Source organism: Lagopus muta, chromosome 10, assembly GCF_023343835.1.
Source record: "Lagopus muta isolate bLagMut1 chromosome 10, bLagMut1 primary, whole genome shotgun sequence".
NCBI lineage: Eukaryota > Metazoa > Chordata > Aves > Galliformes > Phasianidae > Lagopus > Lagopus muta.
Genome location: NC_064442.1, coordinates 14,143,333 through 14,159,590, shown reverse-complemented (window position 1 = coordinate 14,159,590; position 16,258 = coordinate 14,143,333). Strand labels below are relative to the sequence as shown.

The 16,258-nt window shown below is 40.2% G+C and overlaps 2 protein-coding genes across 4 annotated transcripts; both read left to right on the top strand.

Annotated features, from left to right (window-relative positions):
• Positions 1-80: 80 nt before the first annotated feature.
• Positions 81-5,075, top strand: TM2D3 (TM2 domain containing 3). 2 transcript variants are annotated; one of them, XM_048956044.1, is made up of 6 exons: positions 81-535; positions 1,075-1,170; positions 1,821-1,978; positions 2,533-2,707; positions 3,291-3,366; positions 4,409-5,075. In XM_048956044.1, exons 1-6 carry the CDS (start codon positions 196-198, stop codon positions 4,572-4,574), a joined length of 1,011 nt encoding a protein of 336 aa, XP_048812001.1. In that variant the 5' UTR covers positions 81-195; the 3' UTR covers positions 4,575-5,075. The 2 variants fall into 2 exon arrangements, with proteins under 2 accessions (XP_048812001.1, XP_048812000.1); XM_048956043.1 differs by having other exon boundaries at positions 1,072-1,170.
• Position 5,076: 1 nt separating this feature from the next.
• ADAL (adenosine deaminase like) lies at positions 5,077-15,032 on the top strand. Of its 2 annotated transcripts, none has more exons than XM_048956042.1 (10): positions 5,077-5,381; positions 7,407-7,537; positions 7,936-7,996; positions 8,670-8,757; positions 9,301-9,382; positions 10,234-10,360; positions 11,059-11,139; positions 12,112-12,250; positions 12,656-12,756; positions 14,059-15,031. In XM_048956042.1, exons 1-10 carry the CDS (start codon positions 5,208-5,210, stop codon positions 14,248-14,250), a joined length of 1,176 nt encoding a protein of 391 aa, XP_048811999.1. In that variant the 5' UTR covers positions 5,077-5,207; the 3' UTR covers positions 14,251-15,031. The 2 variants fall into 2 exon arrangements, with proteins under 2 accessions (XP_048811999.1, XP_048811998.1); XM_048956041.1 differs by lacking the exon at positions 5,077-5,381 and adding an exon at positions 5,425-5,614 and having other exon boundaries at positions 14,059-15,032.
• The last annotated feature ends 1,226 nt before the right edge of the window (positions 15,033-16,258 follow it).

Sequence of the window (16,258 nt, the reverse complement as noted above, 5' to 3'; positions counted from 1 at the left end):
AGAAAAAAGAAAAGCGAACTGTAGGAAGGAGGATGGGGAAAGCTTTACAGAATTAATGTCAGATGATTGGGGTAACTTTTCTCTATTTTTAAGCATATATTCTTATCTGTGAAAGTTTTGTTTTGTGTGGGCTACATTCACCTTCCATGACCCGTGATGTGTTCGGGCTCCAGCACTGAGGGGCAGTAGTTTAAGATGAGCTTCCCGCCCTTTCCAGTACCGGGCTTTAACACGTGTATCCGTGCTGTAGCCGTGGCAGTTTTTAGAGGACCTGCAGGACATGCTCTAACTCTATGCGGGGAGAAGCACGTGAAGGACAGCGGCGCTGAGGAAAGGCGGGAGGGAAGCACAACCGCTCTGCCGGGTTCGGCCCCGAGCACCGCCTGCGGGCGGGCGCGCTCCGCCCCTCTCCGGGCAGGCGCCGGCCGTGAGGCGGCGGCAGACAAAATGGCGGCGCCGGCGGGGCAAAGCGCGCTGCGGCGGCTCTGCGGCGTCGCGCTCTTCGTGTCGCAGCTCTACCTCCTCTCCGGCCGCGGTGAGCGCGATGCCCCGGCCGGGCTGGGGAGGGCGGTGGGGACGGGCAGGGCGGGCCTGGCGGAGCCTCAGCGCGGCGGCTGCCGCTCTCGGGGTGGTCGGGCGGGGCCGGGGCTGCTGGCGGGGCTGACCTCAGACGCGCGGCCTGGAGGTGGGCGGCGGAGCGGTGCCTCCTGACGCTCACCGGGCGGCACCGTTGCCCGGGCGCGGCCCCGTGCCGCAGCTCCGCGTGAGGAGCAGCTGCAGTGCGCGGTGCGAACGCGGCGGGAAATGAGCAGTGAGAAAACAAGGCTGAGCTGGAACATCAGCACGGGTTGTCTGAAAGGTGTAAATCACTTCTGCTCGTCTTTGATATTTAATGTTTACATCTTATTATTTATACAATGGGAAACCTGACTTACATTTTTATTATTATTGCACTTTCCGTGTTGTTTTTTTTTTTTTTTCTTTCAACCAATGTGCTGAAATCAAACCGTTCCTGGTGCACTTTATTCTAAAAATACCACTTTCTCCTTTTTTTTTTTTCCCCTCTCACAGCAGGATCTTTGATGGCCACGAAGCATTCACAGCCACAGTCCACATTTGCAAAAAGCCTGACTTCAACAAGCACAGACGCTCCCTACTTCAGGGCAGCAGGTACAGTGTGTTGCTGTTCCCTGTGTTTTAGCCCTGTGGGTTTTCTCCTCCGAGTATTGAGGTTACCAGTAAAGCTCTTCAGTTCTGTCTTAGAAACTTCTGTGTTCTTTTAGAGAAGTTGTAGAGCATCATATCAAGAATTACTCTTCAATAACCATAAGAAATGATTTGCGTTATGCAGTTAGAAAACTTGTTCATATAAAATCTTAAATAGTAGTTCATGTGTTTTATGCCTATGATGGATGGTGGAAATTCTGGAGAGACTTCAGAGTTCTGCAAGAAGTTGTTACTGCTCCCAGTGCAATTAAACACCGCTTTTGCACATCCCTGAGGGTACGCAGAGGTAAGTGTTTCAGACAGGGAGTAAATTAAGAGGTGATTCTGAACACATGTGAACAACACATGTCTGTGAGCAGGTCCATGCTGAGTGTTGTTGTGCTGGGCTGTGCTGTCCAGTGCAGAACTTCTCAAGATCCTTGCCAGTTGCTCTGCTATGTCATATAGTATAGATTCCGCACGTTGCAAATTAAGGAAAGTCCTTTATATAGTATCAACACACACGTATGTATTTGAATATGCATGCTTCAAACTAGATTGCTTTTTTAAATTAGAATTTTTTTATAACTTCATTTACATATTTCATCTTTCAGAAAGTACAGAAATTCCAGCTTATGTGACTAAGTGTCCAAGCAATGGACTTTGCAGTAGGTTGCCACCAGACTGCATGATATGTAACACAAATTATTCCTGCATATATGGAAAGCCAGCCACTTTTGATTGCAGAGTCAAACCGCATGTTCATTGTGTTGTAAGTAACCTATTATTTTTAAAACTAATTTTGAGTAATGTAATTAAACTGTGACATCTTGTCATAAAATATCTGTATATTTTTAAAAACTTCTTACATATGCAGTTTGTTAGGTTATCATAGGCAGGTTATCAGTTTTTTGTGATTGAGCTGCAGGCAGTTGGTAGAGAGTCAGACCTACTCTTCTCTGCTTGCCTTTCTTGCTTTGGATCTTGTTATGCAGCCACTGATCGATTGTGTTTAATTGGCATGCTGACCAACGAGAACTGAACCAGTTCGAGAATGGGGAGGCTAATGACTGTCAGAGGTTGAAACCGAATGAGTAAGAACAGTCAATTTGGCAGCAGCCTCATTTGGAGTAGAGGAAGCAGTAGTACTAAAACTGTGTTTTAATACCTTTGTCACTTTTATCATGTTGATTTTTCTACTGGATATGGAGGTAACAAAGAGCAACTGACATTTTGCCCAACATTTCTATCTATGAGATGCAGTTTGATACTGAAAGCTGACCGTTTCTTGATTGCTAATGAAGTGGTAATGCTGTCCTTCTGTAGGATCAGAATAACCACGAGCAGGAGAACTTTACAATTAACATGACGTGCCAGTTTTGCTGGCAGCTTCCAACAACTGACTACGTGTGCACCAATTCTACAAACTGCATGACGGTTTCCTGTCCCCGGCAGCGATACAATGCCACTTGTACAGTGCGGGACCACATCCACTGTCTGGGTAATGTGCCGTACCAGGGATTTGGTGAAGGATTTTTCTAAATGGCTTTTTAATGTTGAGTCAGCACAGTGATTGTTTATGTTGATTACAGTAACAATCTGCACCTTGATCAATCTATTGGATTTTTTTTTACAGTTGCGTTTTAATTTTTGTTTATAAAAGTAATAGCTAACTGCAAACATTGTTTTTCAGGACTGTTGTATGCCTTTCATGCGAGGGAAAATTGGTCTTTCTTTTTGTTAACTTTTATGACTTTGCACAACATTAATAGAATCAATTTCAAACGTCTCAGGATAATGGAAAAAGTCACACTGGTGTCACCCCACTAGTTTAATTTTTCCCTGTTTATTTGTTCATTTACCATTCATGTTTTCTGATGTGAGACAAAATTTGATGGTCTACGGAGGACTGTAAAATGTAAGATTTTCTCAAAAATTCTTGTTTCAATCACTGCCAACCCTTTTAGTGCCTTGTTAGAGGAATACAGTGAGTGTGGCTTCATATGTCATTTTCTTACTTATTATGTGATTTTTTTTTTTTTTTTGTCAGTTGCATTAAGGTTCAAACCTTTTCTAACATTCAGGTAACAGAGTCTTTCCAAAGATGCTGTATTGCAACTGGACTGGAGGTTATAAGTGGTCTACTGCCCTGGCACTAAGGTACACAAGAGCTATTAGTGGAACTTAAGCTGACATGAATTAGTGTGAACGTATCATGTATAAAATCTTTGTTCCACATTGTCCAGTGCAGTGGGTAGTTTATAATGGTTTAGAATTTAGAACTTGGAGGCATATGATGACTGAAGATTTTGTATTAGCTGTCTTCAGTAGAGCTTGAAAGAAAACCTTTACCCTACTTCTGCATTGGATGTGCTTTCTTTAGAGTAAATACCAATGATTCTGAAGCCTCGAGTGATTCTCTGAGTAGAGGGGACATGCTTTCTGTATGGTAACAGATGAGCTACTGAAATAATGTAATGAGGTACTGAAGTAACAGATGAGAATGCTGAGATAATTCTGTGGACTTCACATTGTTTTCTCCCCCTTTGTAATATGCTTAAAGCAATTAAGGCTGAAAATCATCCAAATAATCTCTTGAATGTAGCTATTTCTGAATTTGATGAGTATCACTGATCATTGTGTACATGGTTTACACTTTTTAAGGCTTCTTTTCCAAGTGTTATAGCTGGAAATGCTTTAAAAGGAAAGATTCTTTAATTTTAAAATTATTAAGGTAGAAAGCTGTGTAGCAGTTTTGAAATAAACTATTTAGGTAGCTTTTGACACATTAAGCCATTAGAGAACTGCAACAGTGATTTGAAAGTACAGGCAGTTCTTTTGGTGTTTTTTGGGGGGTTTTTTGGACATTTTCCAGTAAGTTTTAGAGGTTCAAAAATGATGAATTATGTAGCAAGAATCCATATTCTCCAAGACAAATACATAAGACTGTGATTAAGGACATAATGTAACACATTTGCCTTCACAGCAGGAGTCATTCCTGCCACCAGCTGAAGAAGTTGGCTCTTGTGTAGGGATGAGTGTGCTGTTTTTATAGCCTATTTTCAAGCTTCTACAAAGTTAGAAAAGTAGAGAAGTTTTGTTTTCATTGCTTGCCATGAATGGAAAAACTGTCGAGTCTCCGGGTGCTGTAAATGTAACTATAACATAACACAGAAGTAATGAATTGTTTTTATTCGCACAGCATCACCCTGGGTGGATTTGGAGCAGATCGTTTCTATCTGGGCCAGTGGAGGGAAGGTCTGGGAAAACTCTTCAGCTTTGGTGGACTTGGAATATGGACACTGATTGATGTGCTGCTAATTGGCGTGGGCTACGTGGGACCTGCAGATGGCTCTCTTTATATTTAATGTAGTTGTAATTTCCAAGAGGAGTAATTGCTTGGAAAGGGCTCCCTATAGAAGCGTGTAGGAGTCTGAGCCCTTAAGATAGAATAAAGAACAGTTGTTCTTTCTGTGTGGATACATTTTAACGTACAGTATCTGTACTTAGTTTGCCTTTAAATAAGGTAAAACAAAAGGGTGGATCACTAAATTGAAGTTAATTTCCCTTCATTTATGGATGTGCTGCTTTTCTGAGAACGGTTGATTACCAATATATGTCAATAATGTTTTTTTTCCATTGCGCACTTGCGGGAGGTTAATTTATTTGCCTGAGGGCACTGTGCTTGCTGATCTTCATTGCATTCATCTCTAGCTTTTGCTTCTGACTGGTTACTTAGAAATGGGGCTACAATTAGATGGCTCTGAGGCTCAAAGCTAAATGCAAAATAACTGCAGTACCTTTGAGTTCCAGGATGGCTTTGTTTCGGTTGGGTTTGACCTGTGTACGAGTGGAAATATCTCGTTCTGTGCCAGCCAGCCATCCTGCAGGTCGATCTCCGAGCCGGAGGCGTGGCGGTGTGCCCGCAGCCTGGCCGCCCCTCCGGTCAGCCGGAGCTCCGAGGGGCGGTGGTCGGACGGTTGTTTCACTCAATAAACTTGATGTTGGAGCGGTACTTGAGTTTCTCCTTGGTTGTGCTTTCCGTAAACTCTCCGCCCGACGGGCCCTGCGGGGCGGTGCGCCGTTATGGCCCCGCCCCGGCCCGCCCTGTGCCACAAAGTGCCGTCATGGCGGCGGAGCGGGAGCGGCGCTTCTATCGGGAGCTGCCCAAAGTGGTGAGCGGCTCCGGGCGGCGGCTGCGTGCGCGGCCTCGAGAGGGGCAGAGCCCTGCCTGCCCGCCGGGAGGTGGGCCGGGGGCTGGCACGGGGCGGCGGGTTTTGTCCCACGGACTTGATGAATGGTCCGGGTGAGGGGATTGAGTTGCACCCTCGGTAAGTTTGCAGATGGCGCCGCGTCGGGAGGACGCGTCGATCTGCTTGAGGGCGGGAGACCCTGCAAATCCATCTGGGTAAGCTGGATCGCTGTGCTGAGACCGACGGGATGATGTTCAACGAGACCAAGGGCCGGGTCCTGCACTTCAGTCACAGCAACCCTGTGCATTGCTGCAAGCTGGCAGAGTGGCTGGGAAGCTGTGTGGCAGAAAAGAGTCTGGAGGTGTTAGCTGACAGCTGGCTGAGCGTGAGCCAGCAGTGTGCCCAGGTGGCCAAGAGGGCCAATGGCATCCTGGCTTGTATGGGAGACAGCGCAGCCAGCAGCAGCTGGAGGTGGTCGTCCCTCTGTATGCAGCTCTGGTGAGGCTGCATCTTGAATACTGTGCTCAGTATATATAGGGCCCCTCACTGCATGAAAGACATTGAGAGGGAAGAGCAATGAAGCTGTGAAGGCTCTGGAGCACAAGTGTTATGGGGAGCAACTACGGGTACTGGGATTGTTCAGTGTGGAGAAGAGAAGGTTGTGGTGAGGTGGAGATCAGCCTCTTGTCCCAGGTTAACAGTGATAGGATGAGAAGTGATGGCCTTAAGTTGCACCAGGTGAGGTTCAGATTGGATATTAGGAAACATTTCTTAGAAAGGGTGGTGAGGAACTGGCACGGGCTGCCCAGTTAGGTGGTAGAGTCGTCATCCCTGGGGATGTACAAGGGTAGATGTGGCACTAAGGGATGTGGTCTGGAGATGGGTTGGTAGTTGTTGAACTAGATGATCTCAGTGATCTTTCTTCTGATTCTGTTCCATACTCTGGGAAGTGCTGTGCATGTTGGCCTTCTGCTTTTATTTGCAGCTTTTGTAGTCTGTTCTTCCATTTAAAACAGTTGAGCTTGACCTTTATTTTCTTTATTTTGCCCTGTTTACCCTGAAGCTACCTTCAAGACCTGAGGTCTGTCCCTGATAACATGTGCTTCATGTTCTGAAGGGTGTGTTTTAGTGCATCTGTGCTATCTCTGGGTGCATGCTGCTTCATCTTATCGGTGTTACAGTTCTGGGCTTCCAAAACAGCCAGCAGCACGTACTCACCACACAGTTTGCACAGCAAAATCAAACTGCACACTCTGTGTGTGCTGATGTGCCTTTTCAATAAGATACATCTGTCTAGATTTAAGTTTAATGTCTATTTGAACTGTGTTTTGCTTGGAAGACCATGAAATGTGCACCTGGTTCAATGTCCCGAAGTGGGGAGCAGCTGCAGCTCCTGCTGTTCTGCTGGAGTTGTGCACTGATTGAAGTGATGAGACCCCTTTTCCTCTGCCTGGAAATGTAGTGCTTTAGCAATCTGAGATGTAATAGGTTATAACATTAAAATCAAATTTTTGAAAAAGCTACTGAAAAATTGAATTTGAAAAATTATTGAAAAAGATTTCAATATTTTTCCAATTAGCAACTTTATGAAATACTTCACTAAATCTATCCCTGAGAAGAGTGGAATGCCAGGGGGTTCTGTGTAGCAAAGCTTGTTGCATGTGTTTTGATTGAGTTTGGAGGGCTTTAGGTAATTATTTCGTACCTCAGCAGCCAAGAGATCATAAAACAGAGCAAAGATGGAGTGAGGAACAGAGTTGAGAGGCATGGATTTGCACTTGTAAGTCAGGTTGCCATGAGAAAGGCGGAAATCGGTCGCTAGTAGTGGAATGCAATTAATCCTGGTGTGCTGTTAATGGGCAGAGATTGTTGGCCAAACATAGAGATAATTGTTATTTGTAATCTTGGAGTGAAATAGTAATGCAGGATACGTGAGTGGTAGTACAAAAACAAATGCAGAAGCTGTCCTTCTCACTTAAACATCCACAGTGTATTTCCGCCTCCTAGGAACTTCATGCTCATTTGAATGGCTGTATCAGTTCTTCTACTATGAAGAAACTTATGGCACAGAAACCATACCTTCAGATCCAGAATGGAATGACTGTGATTGACAAAGGAAAGAAAAGAACCTTAGATGAGTGAGTAAACGTGTGAGATCACCATTTACTATGTACCTTTTAATTAAGTTGCAGGCTTAATTATGACTTTGAATACTGACTGCAGAAATATATGTAAATTTCAGCTTAGTAAAAACTTTTAGGTTTTGTTTTCTAGTTGTACCTATGAAGTCATTTCTTAAATATTTTGAAAGAAAATGGAAATCTCATGTTGACATTAATAATTTCTGTTGCAAATGTGCTTACTTCTGAAATCAGAAGTGGCCCTTAAGATGATCTTGGTTGCCCTATAAAGACAAAATCCCATGTGCATTTTAAGCTACAAGGTGGTTAATTAACAGTACAAGTTTTCACAGTATAGATTTTATATGAATGCTCAATTTACTGTTCAGTGTTTATTTTCTGACTTTTTATTTTAGATGTTTTCAGATGTTTCAGATCATCTATCAGATTACAACAAGGACTGAAGATATTTTACTGGTAAGTTGGTTAAAATAGTTTCAAACAAGCAAGTGACGTGCAAAGTCAAGGTTGGTTGGTTGAATTCTGAATAACAATGGTATTGACAAAGGTCCCTTCAAGTTACTAGTATAAAACACATTGATTTAGAAATAGAGGATTAAAATAATGTTTCCATTTAATATTTTTTAAAGCAACAAGGTTCCAATATGGTGGTCCTTATTATAGTCTCTTGTTTCTTCTTGTCTCATTTATGTACTCAAGCTACAGAACTGGAATTGTCTTTTGCTTGCCTCAAGTTACAAAATTAACAAGAAGAATGGTTGTGTGATCACTATAGGGAGAATAAAGTGTTGCAGTATCCTCTTTTCCTTATCTAAAAGGATTTTTAGGTGGCCTTTTAAATTACAGAAAGATACAGGAGCTGTGAAAGGGTTTGTAAATGCACCAGGTGAGGAGTTTTCTCATTCAGACAGGGAAATGCTTGTTTATCATAACCTGCTGTAGTATCTCTATGGGAAATGAAGGCACTTCCATGGGGACTATTTCCAGGGTCAAAGTGCTGGAAGCATCCATCCCGAAAACTTTTAAGCGTTCCATCAAAAGATAATTGGGTGTCATTTAGTTGTAAAAGAGAGTGTAAGCCATTATAACTATTATTTTAGTGATGTTGAATACGCTGTGTCTTAACTAGATAACTAAGGATGTTGTTAAAGAATTTGCTGATGATGGTGTCAAATATCTGGAATTAAGGAGCACTCCTCGAGAAGAAAATTCCACAGGTATAGTCTGTCCTAGTTGTTAATTCCTAAGTCTGATGTGCTTTGAAGCTTAGTTAAGACTGTGTTAATAACAAGGCACGTTAAATTCAATTGGATCAACTAAAATATACTTTAAATGTAGAAGTAAAATGTAGTGATGTGAAAATGTCATTTTACTGTTTACTGTTAGATTTTTGAGGAAAAAAAAAAAGATGCATTGGTTATAATTCCGTTACCCAAGAATTTAAGTTACTGACTTTAGTAGGACGTTTGATTCCTACTCAGTAGCTGATATATTTTATTTTTATTACTCCATTTCTTTTAATGTTATTTAATAGAAAGACATAAGAAAATTGCTTTTGCTACATTCTGATTCATAATGTTATTTTATTTCTCTGAGATGCTTAGGAGGAGGCTAATTAGTACTACGTGAATTAGAAGAAGGTGGAGAAAAATGAAAGGTGCAAAATGAGCAATGAGGCGAGAGAGCTGGGTCTGCAGTGTAAAAAAAATAAATGAATTCACATATATATGTTGATTCCAAATGTGTACGTGTGTTTGTAGGTATGACCAAAAGGATGTATGTTGAAACTGTACTTGAGGGTATAAAGCAGTGTAAAGAAGAAGGCTTGGATATAGATGTAAGGTAAATGAGCCCATGGAGTGCCTCTGTTCAAGGTTTTGTCTAGTCTGATGCTCTATCATGGTTTGCAGAGTTTACAAAAGAGTATGGAAAAGAAAATTGTCTAAACCAGATAAAATATATCTGTATATTTTTAAATTAGCATGTCATTGACTAATAAAATCTTTCTTACAGAAAGTCACCTTTGTAATGGAATAGAAAGATATTTTATATGCAAATTTAATTTTTCATCTTCATTTTTACCGATAGAGAATGAAACTGGGTGCAACTCTTCTGCTTTAAATCTGTTCATTCTCTGCAATATTTTCAGGAAAGGCAGTGTTTTGAAGGAAATGCATTAGAGACTCTATTTCAGAGCCTACATTCTTTGCAGATGCTTTTGCTGGATTAGCTCTACAAGCAGCCTGCAGTAAAGGAGAGGTAGTTAAAAGGATCAGAAAAGTTTTAGAAGGTGTCAGTTGTTGCTTATGAATGGACTATGAATCTACATGCCTGTATAAAAGATTCTCAATAGCAACCTGTTAGATTTGTTTGTGAGAGTTGAAGGTTTCTTATTTTTCACGTGTGCCTCTCCAAGAGGTTGCTCTCCTGGTACTGCAGGCAGCACAAGAGCACTATATTATATTGTTCCCTGCCCTCCTTCTCTCCATGGCTACTGCAGTTCACAAGCTATTCTATTTATCCAGTTGGTGTTCCTCTGTGCTTCAGTACCTTCACTCTCTGAACAGTTTGCTGTGCAAATGCTCTCTGTTGTCACCCATGAAGGAGGTGAAGTGCTGTTCGTGTTGGTGTGAGATTTGTTGGTCTCCTGGTACTCTGGCTTGTTTTACTGAACCTGTACACTTCTCTCCAAGATTATTAATAGCAATAAATAGAAGAGATGGCCCAGCAGTTGCTAAGCAGACTGTTAAACTTGCTGAAGAATTCCTTCTTTCCACTGATGGGGTTGTGGTAGGACTTGACCTCAGTGGTGATCCAAATGTAAGTTTTTGTTTTGCTTTGATCTGTCCTTGAAGATGACTATTTAATGTTGTGTAGCAGAAGGCAGTTCCAAAAAATACTTTGTTCTTTTAAGGTTTTGCCTTACATCTGTTGCTTGTTTGAATTAATTACTCATAGTTTTGACACCATGTTAATCCCTGTTGCTGTAAGGGAAAAAGGCACTCTTAACGAAGAATCAGAAGGTTATAATGCTGAAAGAAAAGTCACTGGAAAGCAGTGTTTATCTGGGAAGTGTCTCTTACTAAATTGTCCTAGTAGATAGGCTGAGTTAAGGTGAACTAAATACTATAGCAAGTCTGCACAAGTATAAATTTTGATTTGTTGCACCAAATGGTCTTTCAATATTAAGAAAGCAAGAGTATTTGAAGACAGCTGTTGAGTTGAAATGAAATAGCACTAGGTGATAGTTATGGAAAGGGTATCAAATCAAGATGTGAGTGGTCAGTGTTGGGCATCAGCTGAACTACTGAGGTATAGCTTATTTGTCAAAATTGCACCTGTATAGCAGAACGTTGCCTGCTGTGCTGTAATCTAAAGTGGAGTAGTGGCAAAAGGAAAGTTAGTCAGTGTAACTGTAATGGAGCTAAGTATTTTGATATTGCTAGACTTCTTAATCATATAATTAGAGAATTCCTGTAAAACTAGATGTAGAATGATGATGCTTTTCTATCTTCAAGGCAGGGCATGGTCAAGATTTTTTTGAACCTCTCTCAGAAGCAAAAAAAGCAGGTCTGAAGCTGGCACTGCATCTTTCAGAGGTAAAAGTTGTCATTATTTTAGTCCTCTGTAATTCCCATTTCATAAAAACCTTGATGAAGCTGGCAGTAGCTTCTATGGATTTTGAGAGATTTCTCATGAGAAAGCAGTGATGTTTTGAAGCATTGTGACCAAAGAAAACAAAGGTGAATTTTCATCAATCAGTTCTGAGTAAGAACTGTGGAATTGTTTCTTACCATGTTATACCTAGCAAAGGGGACAGGAGGGGGGGCAGGCATGGATTTGAAAATTGGAAATGTTGCAGGAGAACCACTGTTGTTTTTCTGGTATAGTGTCAGAAGTCATGTACAGTAAAAGTTGCACATTCTAAGTTGCATGAGTGAAATTTCAATTTTGTTTTGGTTCTGCTGATTCCAGTAGAATGAGCAGAGCCTCCTCTTACGGTCTGTTGAAGTGGTGGTTGATGTCTGCTCTGATCAGTCTGACGAATGCTGAAAATACTTCTATTTCTTTAGAAAGTTAAGTGTGATAGATGTTGTCATAAAACTGTTCATACTTTTCTATTTTATTAAGGAGGTTTTTGCAACATATTCCCACATACTTATCTGAAAACATATTACTGTGTGATCTGGTTTTTGCTTTGTTTAGGGGCTCTCACAGTGTTTTTAACAACTGTGTATAACAGATGTTGAAGGACACCTTGACAGGGTACTTTTGAGACTGAAGAATGCAAAGCTGATTTGATGCCTCTGACTGAAAGCACTTAAGAATTTCAAATAGTGATTATCTTTCACATATCCTTTTAAGATTATGGCTTCTTTGTTTAATAATTCAAATTTGACAATCACTGTCATACCTTATTGCTTTCTTCAGAGGTTAGCAGTGCAGATATTTAGCCTTGTGTACTCTGTTTCGATTAGATATGCTATGAAAATAGAAGTTGAGCTCAGTTGTGATCATTTATTACGTTATTTTATGCTGCTTTAATGGAATGTAAAATACATCTTCCCTAGATTCCAAATCAAGAGGAGGAGACGAAAATTCTCCTGGGCCTGCCTCCTGACAGGATTGGGCATGGAACGTTTCTCAACTCTGCAACAACTGGCTCAGAAGAATTAGTGCCACTTGTTAGACAGAATCATATACCTATTGGTAAGGAAACAGGAAATCACTCGGTAATCTCTGAACTTACGAATGTCGTGCATACTGCTGATTCAGTAACTCTGATTTGTCTTTGGTGGCTGCCACAAATATGTAAAAAATACAACAGTTGATGTCCCTGATGAAAGCAAAATTAAGTCATAACCCTTGGTTGCTGTGAAAGGCTGTGTGGTGTTTGTGTGTGCTTTGCAAGGTCCTTATGTTTTACACACAGCAAGTAGTTAAGAAAAAAATGGCTACTGTGGGCTCATCAGAAGATCTTATGAAATATTTGAAGCATTGAAAATTAAGAAAGCAATTGATTTCAATTTTCATTTAGAAGGAAGCACGCCCATTAATGTGTGGAAAGCATTTTTTAGTATTATATATTTGATTATTCTGTTTTTTTTTCCTTAGAACTTTGCATGACATCAAACATCAAAACTCAGACAGTGCCCTCCTGTGATAAACACCATTTTGGATACTGGTACAACATTGGCCATCCTGCTGTGCTTTGTGTAAGTTTTTTAACCAGGTTCTTAGGGCAAAACTAGAGTCATATTGGAGTATGTCTCCTTTTATGAATTAGAGCTGAGGTGCTAACTCATTGTATGTCATTACAGCCTATCATCTGCTTACAGCAAATCATGATATTCCGTCAGATAAATGTTTGTAGTAGAAACTGAAATGCTTAACATTAATCTTTTTATTGAAAGCAGGACATTTCCCTATGTAGATTAAATATAATCAGCAAAGTATGTAATGACATTCTTAAATATTTTTATATGGACGGATTTCACTTAAGCAAGGGTGGAATCACTGTTTTTAAGCTTGTGCTTATATCCTAATTTATTATGTTGAATAAGGCTTCTCAGATTCTCTTAAATTCCCTCTCCACCTTATGATGGTGCCAAGTACATGGCAGGATTTTACACTCTACCATCCTGCTGGTTTACCCCTTAGGCTTTGTAGCTCTGTGCAAGCATGTGTGTATTTTTAAGCATTATGCTTACCATTCAAACAAGCATCAGTCCTTTGTTTTATTATATATCACTGAGTTTCAAAAATAGATCACAATCAGATTATTTCTGGGATTTTGAATTCTGGTAAGTCTAGATAACCAGTGGTGTCATGTCACATAGCAGTTTGCTCATGCGTGCCAATAAAAAAAGCAGCAGAAAAAGAGGTACTATGGTGTCTTAAATTTAATGAGATAGAGTTAGCAGTCTTCTCTGAGGGGGCACAAGGGCTCTAAGTTAGAAACAGGAAATCTCATTAACACTTCAATAATCCTAACTTGTTTCTTTTAGATAGACAATCTTTAGACTGCTTTCAATCTTGTTTTTAAGATGCTGCCTTCAGTACCTCAGTCTGTAGAAATTATTTGAGCTGACGCTGTCAAAATGCAGAGAGTGAAACAGTTTCTTCCCTGAAGATTTAGGAATACAGAATTTGATCTAGTTCACAAATCTGAGAAAGAGAGGAGTGTGGAGATGATGCGTGCAAACTATGTAAATACATGTCTATTTGATGTGCTTAACGGGCCATCTTTCCAGCTATGTTTATAGGAAATAGTATTTTCTAGGTAATTTATGTTATTTGTTATGATTTATGTTTGAGAAGTTTTCTTGTGTGTTTGAGTAATTTATTAACTGTAAGTGAAAATAGGGCAAAGTAAGGATGAAATGATACTTAATAGATGGAAGAACTGGAGTAATATGTGCAACGTGTCGAAGTAAAACTGTTTTGTAATGTGTATTCAAAACCCTTTAATTAATTTAACTAATTTAAACTTTATTTTTCTTTTAATTTAACTCCAGACTGATGATAAAGGCGTATTTGCAACAGATCTGTCTCAAGAATATGAACTGGTTGCAAAAACATTTCATCTGACTCGATCGCAGATGTGGGATCTTTCCTATGAATCAATCAATTATATCTTTGCTTCAAATGTGGTAAAATCAAAGCTAAGGGAACAGTGGTGTAAACTGAAGCCGACTCTGTTTGTTTAATCAAACGACTGCTCTAAACAGCTTAGGTACATTAGCTTAATTAGTTGGTTTTTTTAATCATTCTTTTTTTTAAGACAAAAATCCCTGGCTTTAGCCTTTTCCAGATATTAGGCTTATAAATCTGGTCCACAAACCAAGCCATTGTAAAAAGAAGACAGACGTGCATCCTTTGGTAGCAAGGACAAAAGTGAATGTCCTTTCATGGTTGGGAAGGGCCTTAAATCAGTGATTAAAGTTTCAAATATATCATCATGCAGTGTCTCTATTTGATAGGACATTAAAAATAGGACATTAAAAACTTGAATGGAATACATTGTCTTATTAGAAACACTGGAGACTGAAAATAAAGGTACAATTGTTAGGGTTCAAAGGCTGCCTGTTGGCAGCATTATGCCAAGCCGTGTGGATATGGGTTGTGGATTTTTGTTTCTTTGTATTGTTTTCAAACAGAAGTTTTAAGCAATTGATTGAATGTGAAAACAACCTCAGGGAGAAGGAGATATTTGTCTCAAGGGACTTGAATGCTGCATCTGCTTTTGTTGGCGTACCTGTATGACTGAATCCTGCTGTGGGTTCTCCAGTGTACTGGGAGTGCCTATAGGTACACTCAGTACTGATAGTATTTAGACAATTGGAATCTTGAAAGCCTTAGCAAATGGTGGAATACTTGGAGGAAATGGTCTAATTCTTGAAATGCTCTTTCTAATTTCTATCTGTTTATTGTAAAAAGCAATAAAAATGCTTTGAGTGTTAATGTTTTAAAGCAATTCCATTCTGTGTGTGTGTGTGTGCGTTTGAGATTTATAGGACAGGAATGTGTTGCAGTGCAGCCTGTCTTCCCAGCAGCACTGTGTTTGTTGTGACAGCAGAGGGTGCTGGTTCATTCAGGCTATGAACGAACATCTGCATATGTATTGGGATACTGAGACATCAAAGTATGTGTGAGCAACTATGTGCAGCTATGTTATATTCTATACTGGGGAGCATTGGAAGTATCCCAAGGGAAGGTATTTTCTACCCAAAGGATTTTTGTATTGATTAATTACATGAGGAAACACTCTGGGCTCTGCAAGAAATCCTGAGTACCGATACAACACAAGCTATACATGACTTCTGTTTTGGTCTGTTTTTGTACAAATTTGGTGTAAATGATCGAATGATCACCAGGTACAACACTGACAGGAGATACAGGAGTATCTTACTGCGAAGTTGCAATTAGAAATGCCGCACACACACACAAACACAAAAACATGAAAAGGAATCCCACCAAGAGAGAGCCGGGTAAGGGGAGAACATCGGAGTTGTTCAACAGTCAGTGTGGTTGCATGAGGTTTCCACACAATGTTTTCCAAGCGCAAAAATATTCCTTTTAGATATGGGGAAAAATTAAGTGAAGTAGAATGGTGGCTTTGTATTTTGTTATCTGGACTCAGTAAGATCTCACCAGAATTCTCAAAACCGCGTGCTTGTTTATTCAGAGGCAGTATCTTAAGTTACTGAAGTTACTGTTCAAATAGATTTGCTGGTTACATTATCTTGTGGTGCCTGCTGTTTGTCTGACTTGGTTCTTTCTAAGGAAACAGCTCCTTGGGTACAAGTGTTTGGGGGTTTCTTCCTTGTTTAAAAAGAGGAAATAAAAAGAAAGAAAACCTGTTTAAAGACAGGTTATCCAGCTCTCTGGCATGTTACAGTTAGCTGTATCTTAATCCCGGGATAAATGGACCTATGCTTATGTGAGATAACACTATTGTAAGTTTTCTAATATTTTTGAGGTTACGGCCTCCTAACAACTCCTCCTAATGGTATTTGGTTTATTTGCAAAGGAGAGCTGCCAACTAGAAGTTCACTTTACAGCTGTCATCCTTGTTCATTGTATCTGTCGAGTGTAGAACTTCAAACACGAAATAGGATTTGTAATTAGTGTCTGGGATTCTAGTTTCAAACTGTTCAGTGTTACACAGAATTTCTGAGTTTTAATGTTCAGATGTTAAGTGTGCTCACTCAGAGA

Bases quoted from the DNA above. Each gene is read 5' to 3' on its own strand.
- TM2D3 (XM_048956043.1), top strand. From the start codon at position 196: ATGAGCTTCCCGCCCTTTCCAGTACCGGGCTTTAACACGTGTATCCGT. The intron at 1,979-2,532 runs GTAAGTAACCTA...GTCCTTCTGTAG, and splicing joins AACCGCATGTTCATTGTGTT to GATCAGAATAACCACGAGCA. The intron at 2,708-3,290 runs GTAATGTGCCGT...TCTAACATTCAG, and splicing joins GGACCACATCCACTGTCTGG to GTAACAGAGTCTTTCCAAAG.
- ADAL (XM_048956042.1), top strand. From the start codon at position 5,208: ATGTTGGAGCGGTACTTGAGTTTCTCCTTGGTTGTGCTTTCCGTAAAC. The intron at 11,140-12,111 runs GTAAAAGTTGTC...CATCTTCCCTAG, and splicing joins TGGCACTGCATCTTTCAGAG to ATTCCAAATCAAGAGGAGGA. The intron at 12,251-12,655 runs GTAAGGAAACAG...TTTTTTCCTTAG, and splicing joins ACAGAATCATATACCTATTG to AACTTTGCATGACATCAAAC.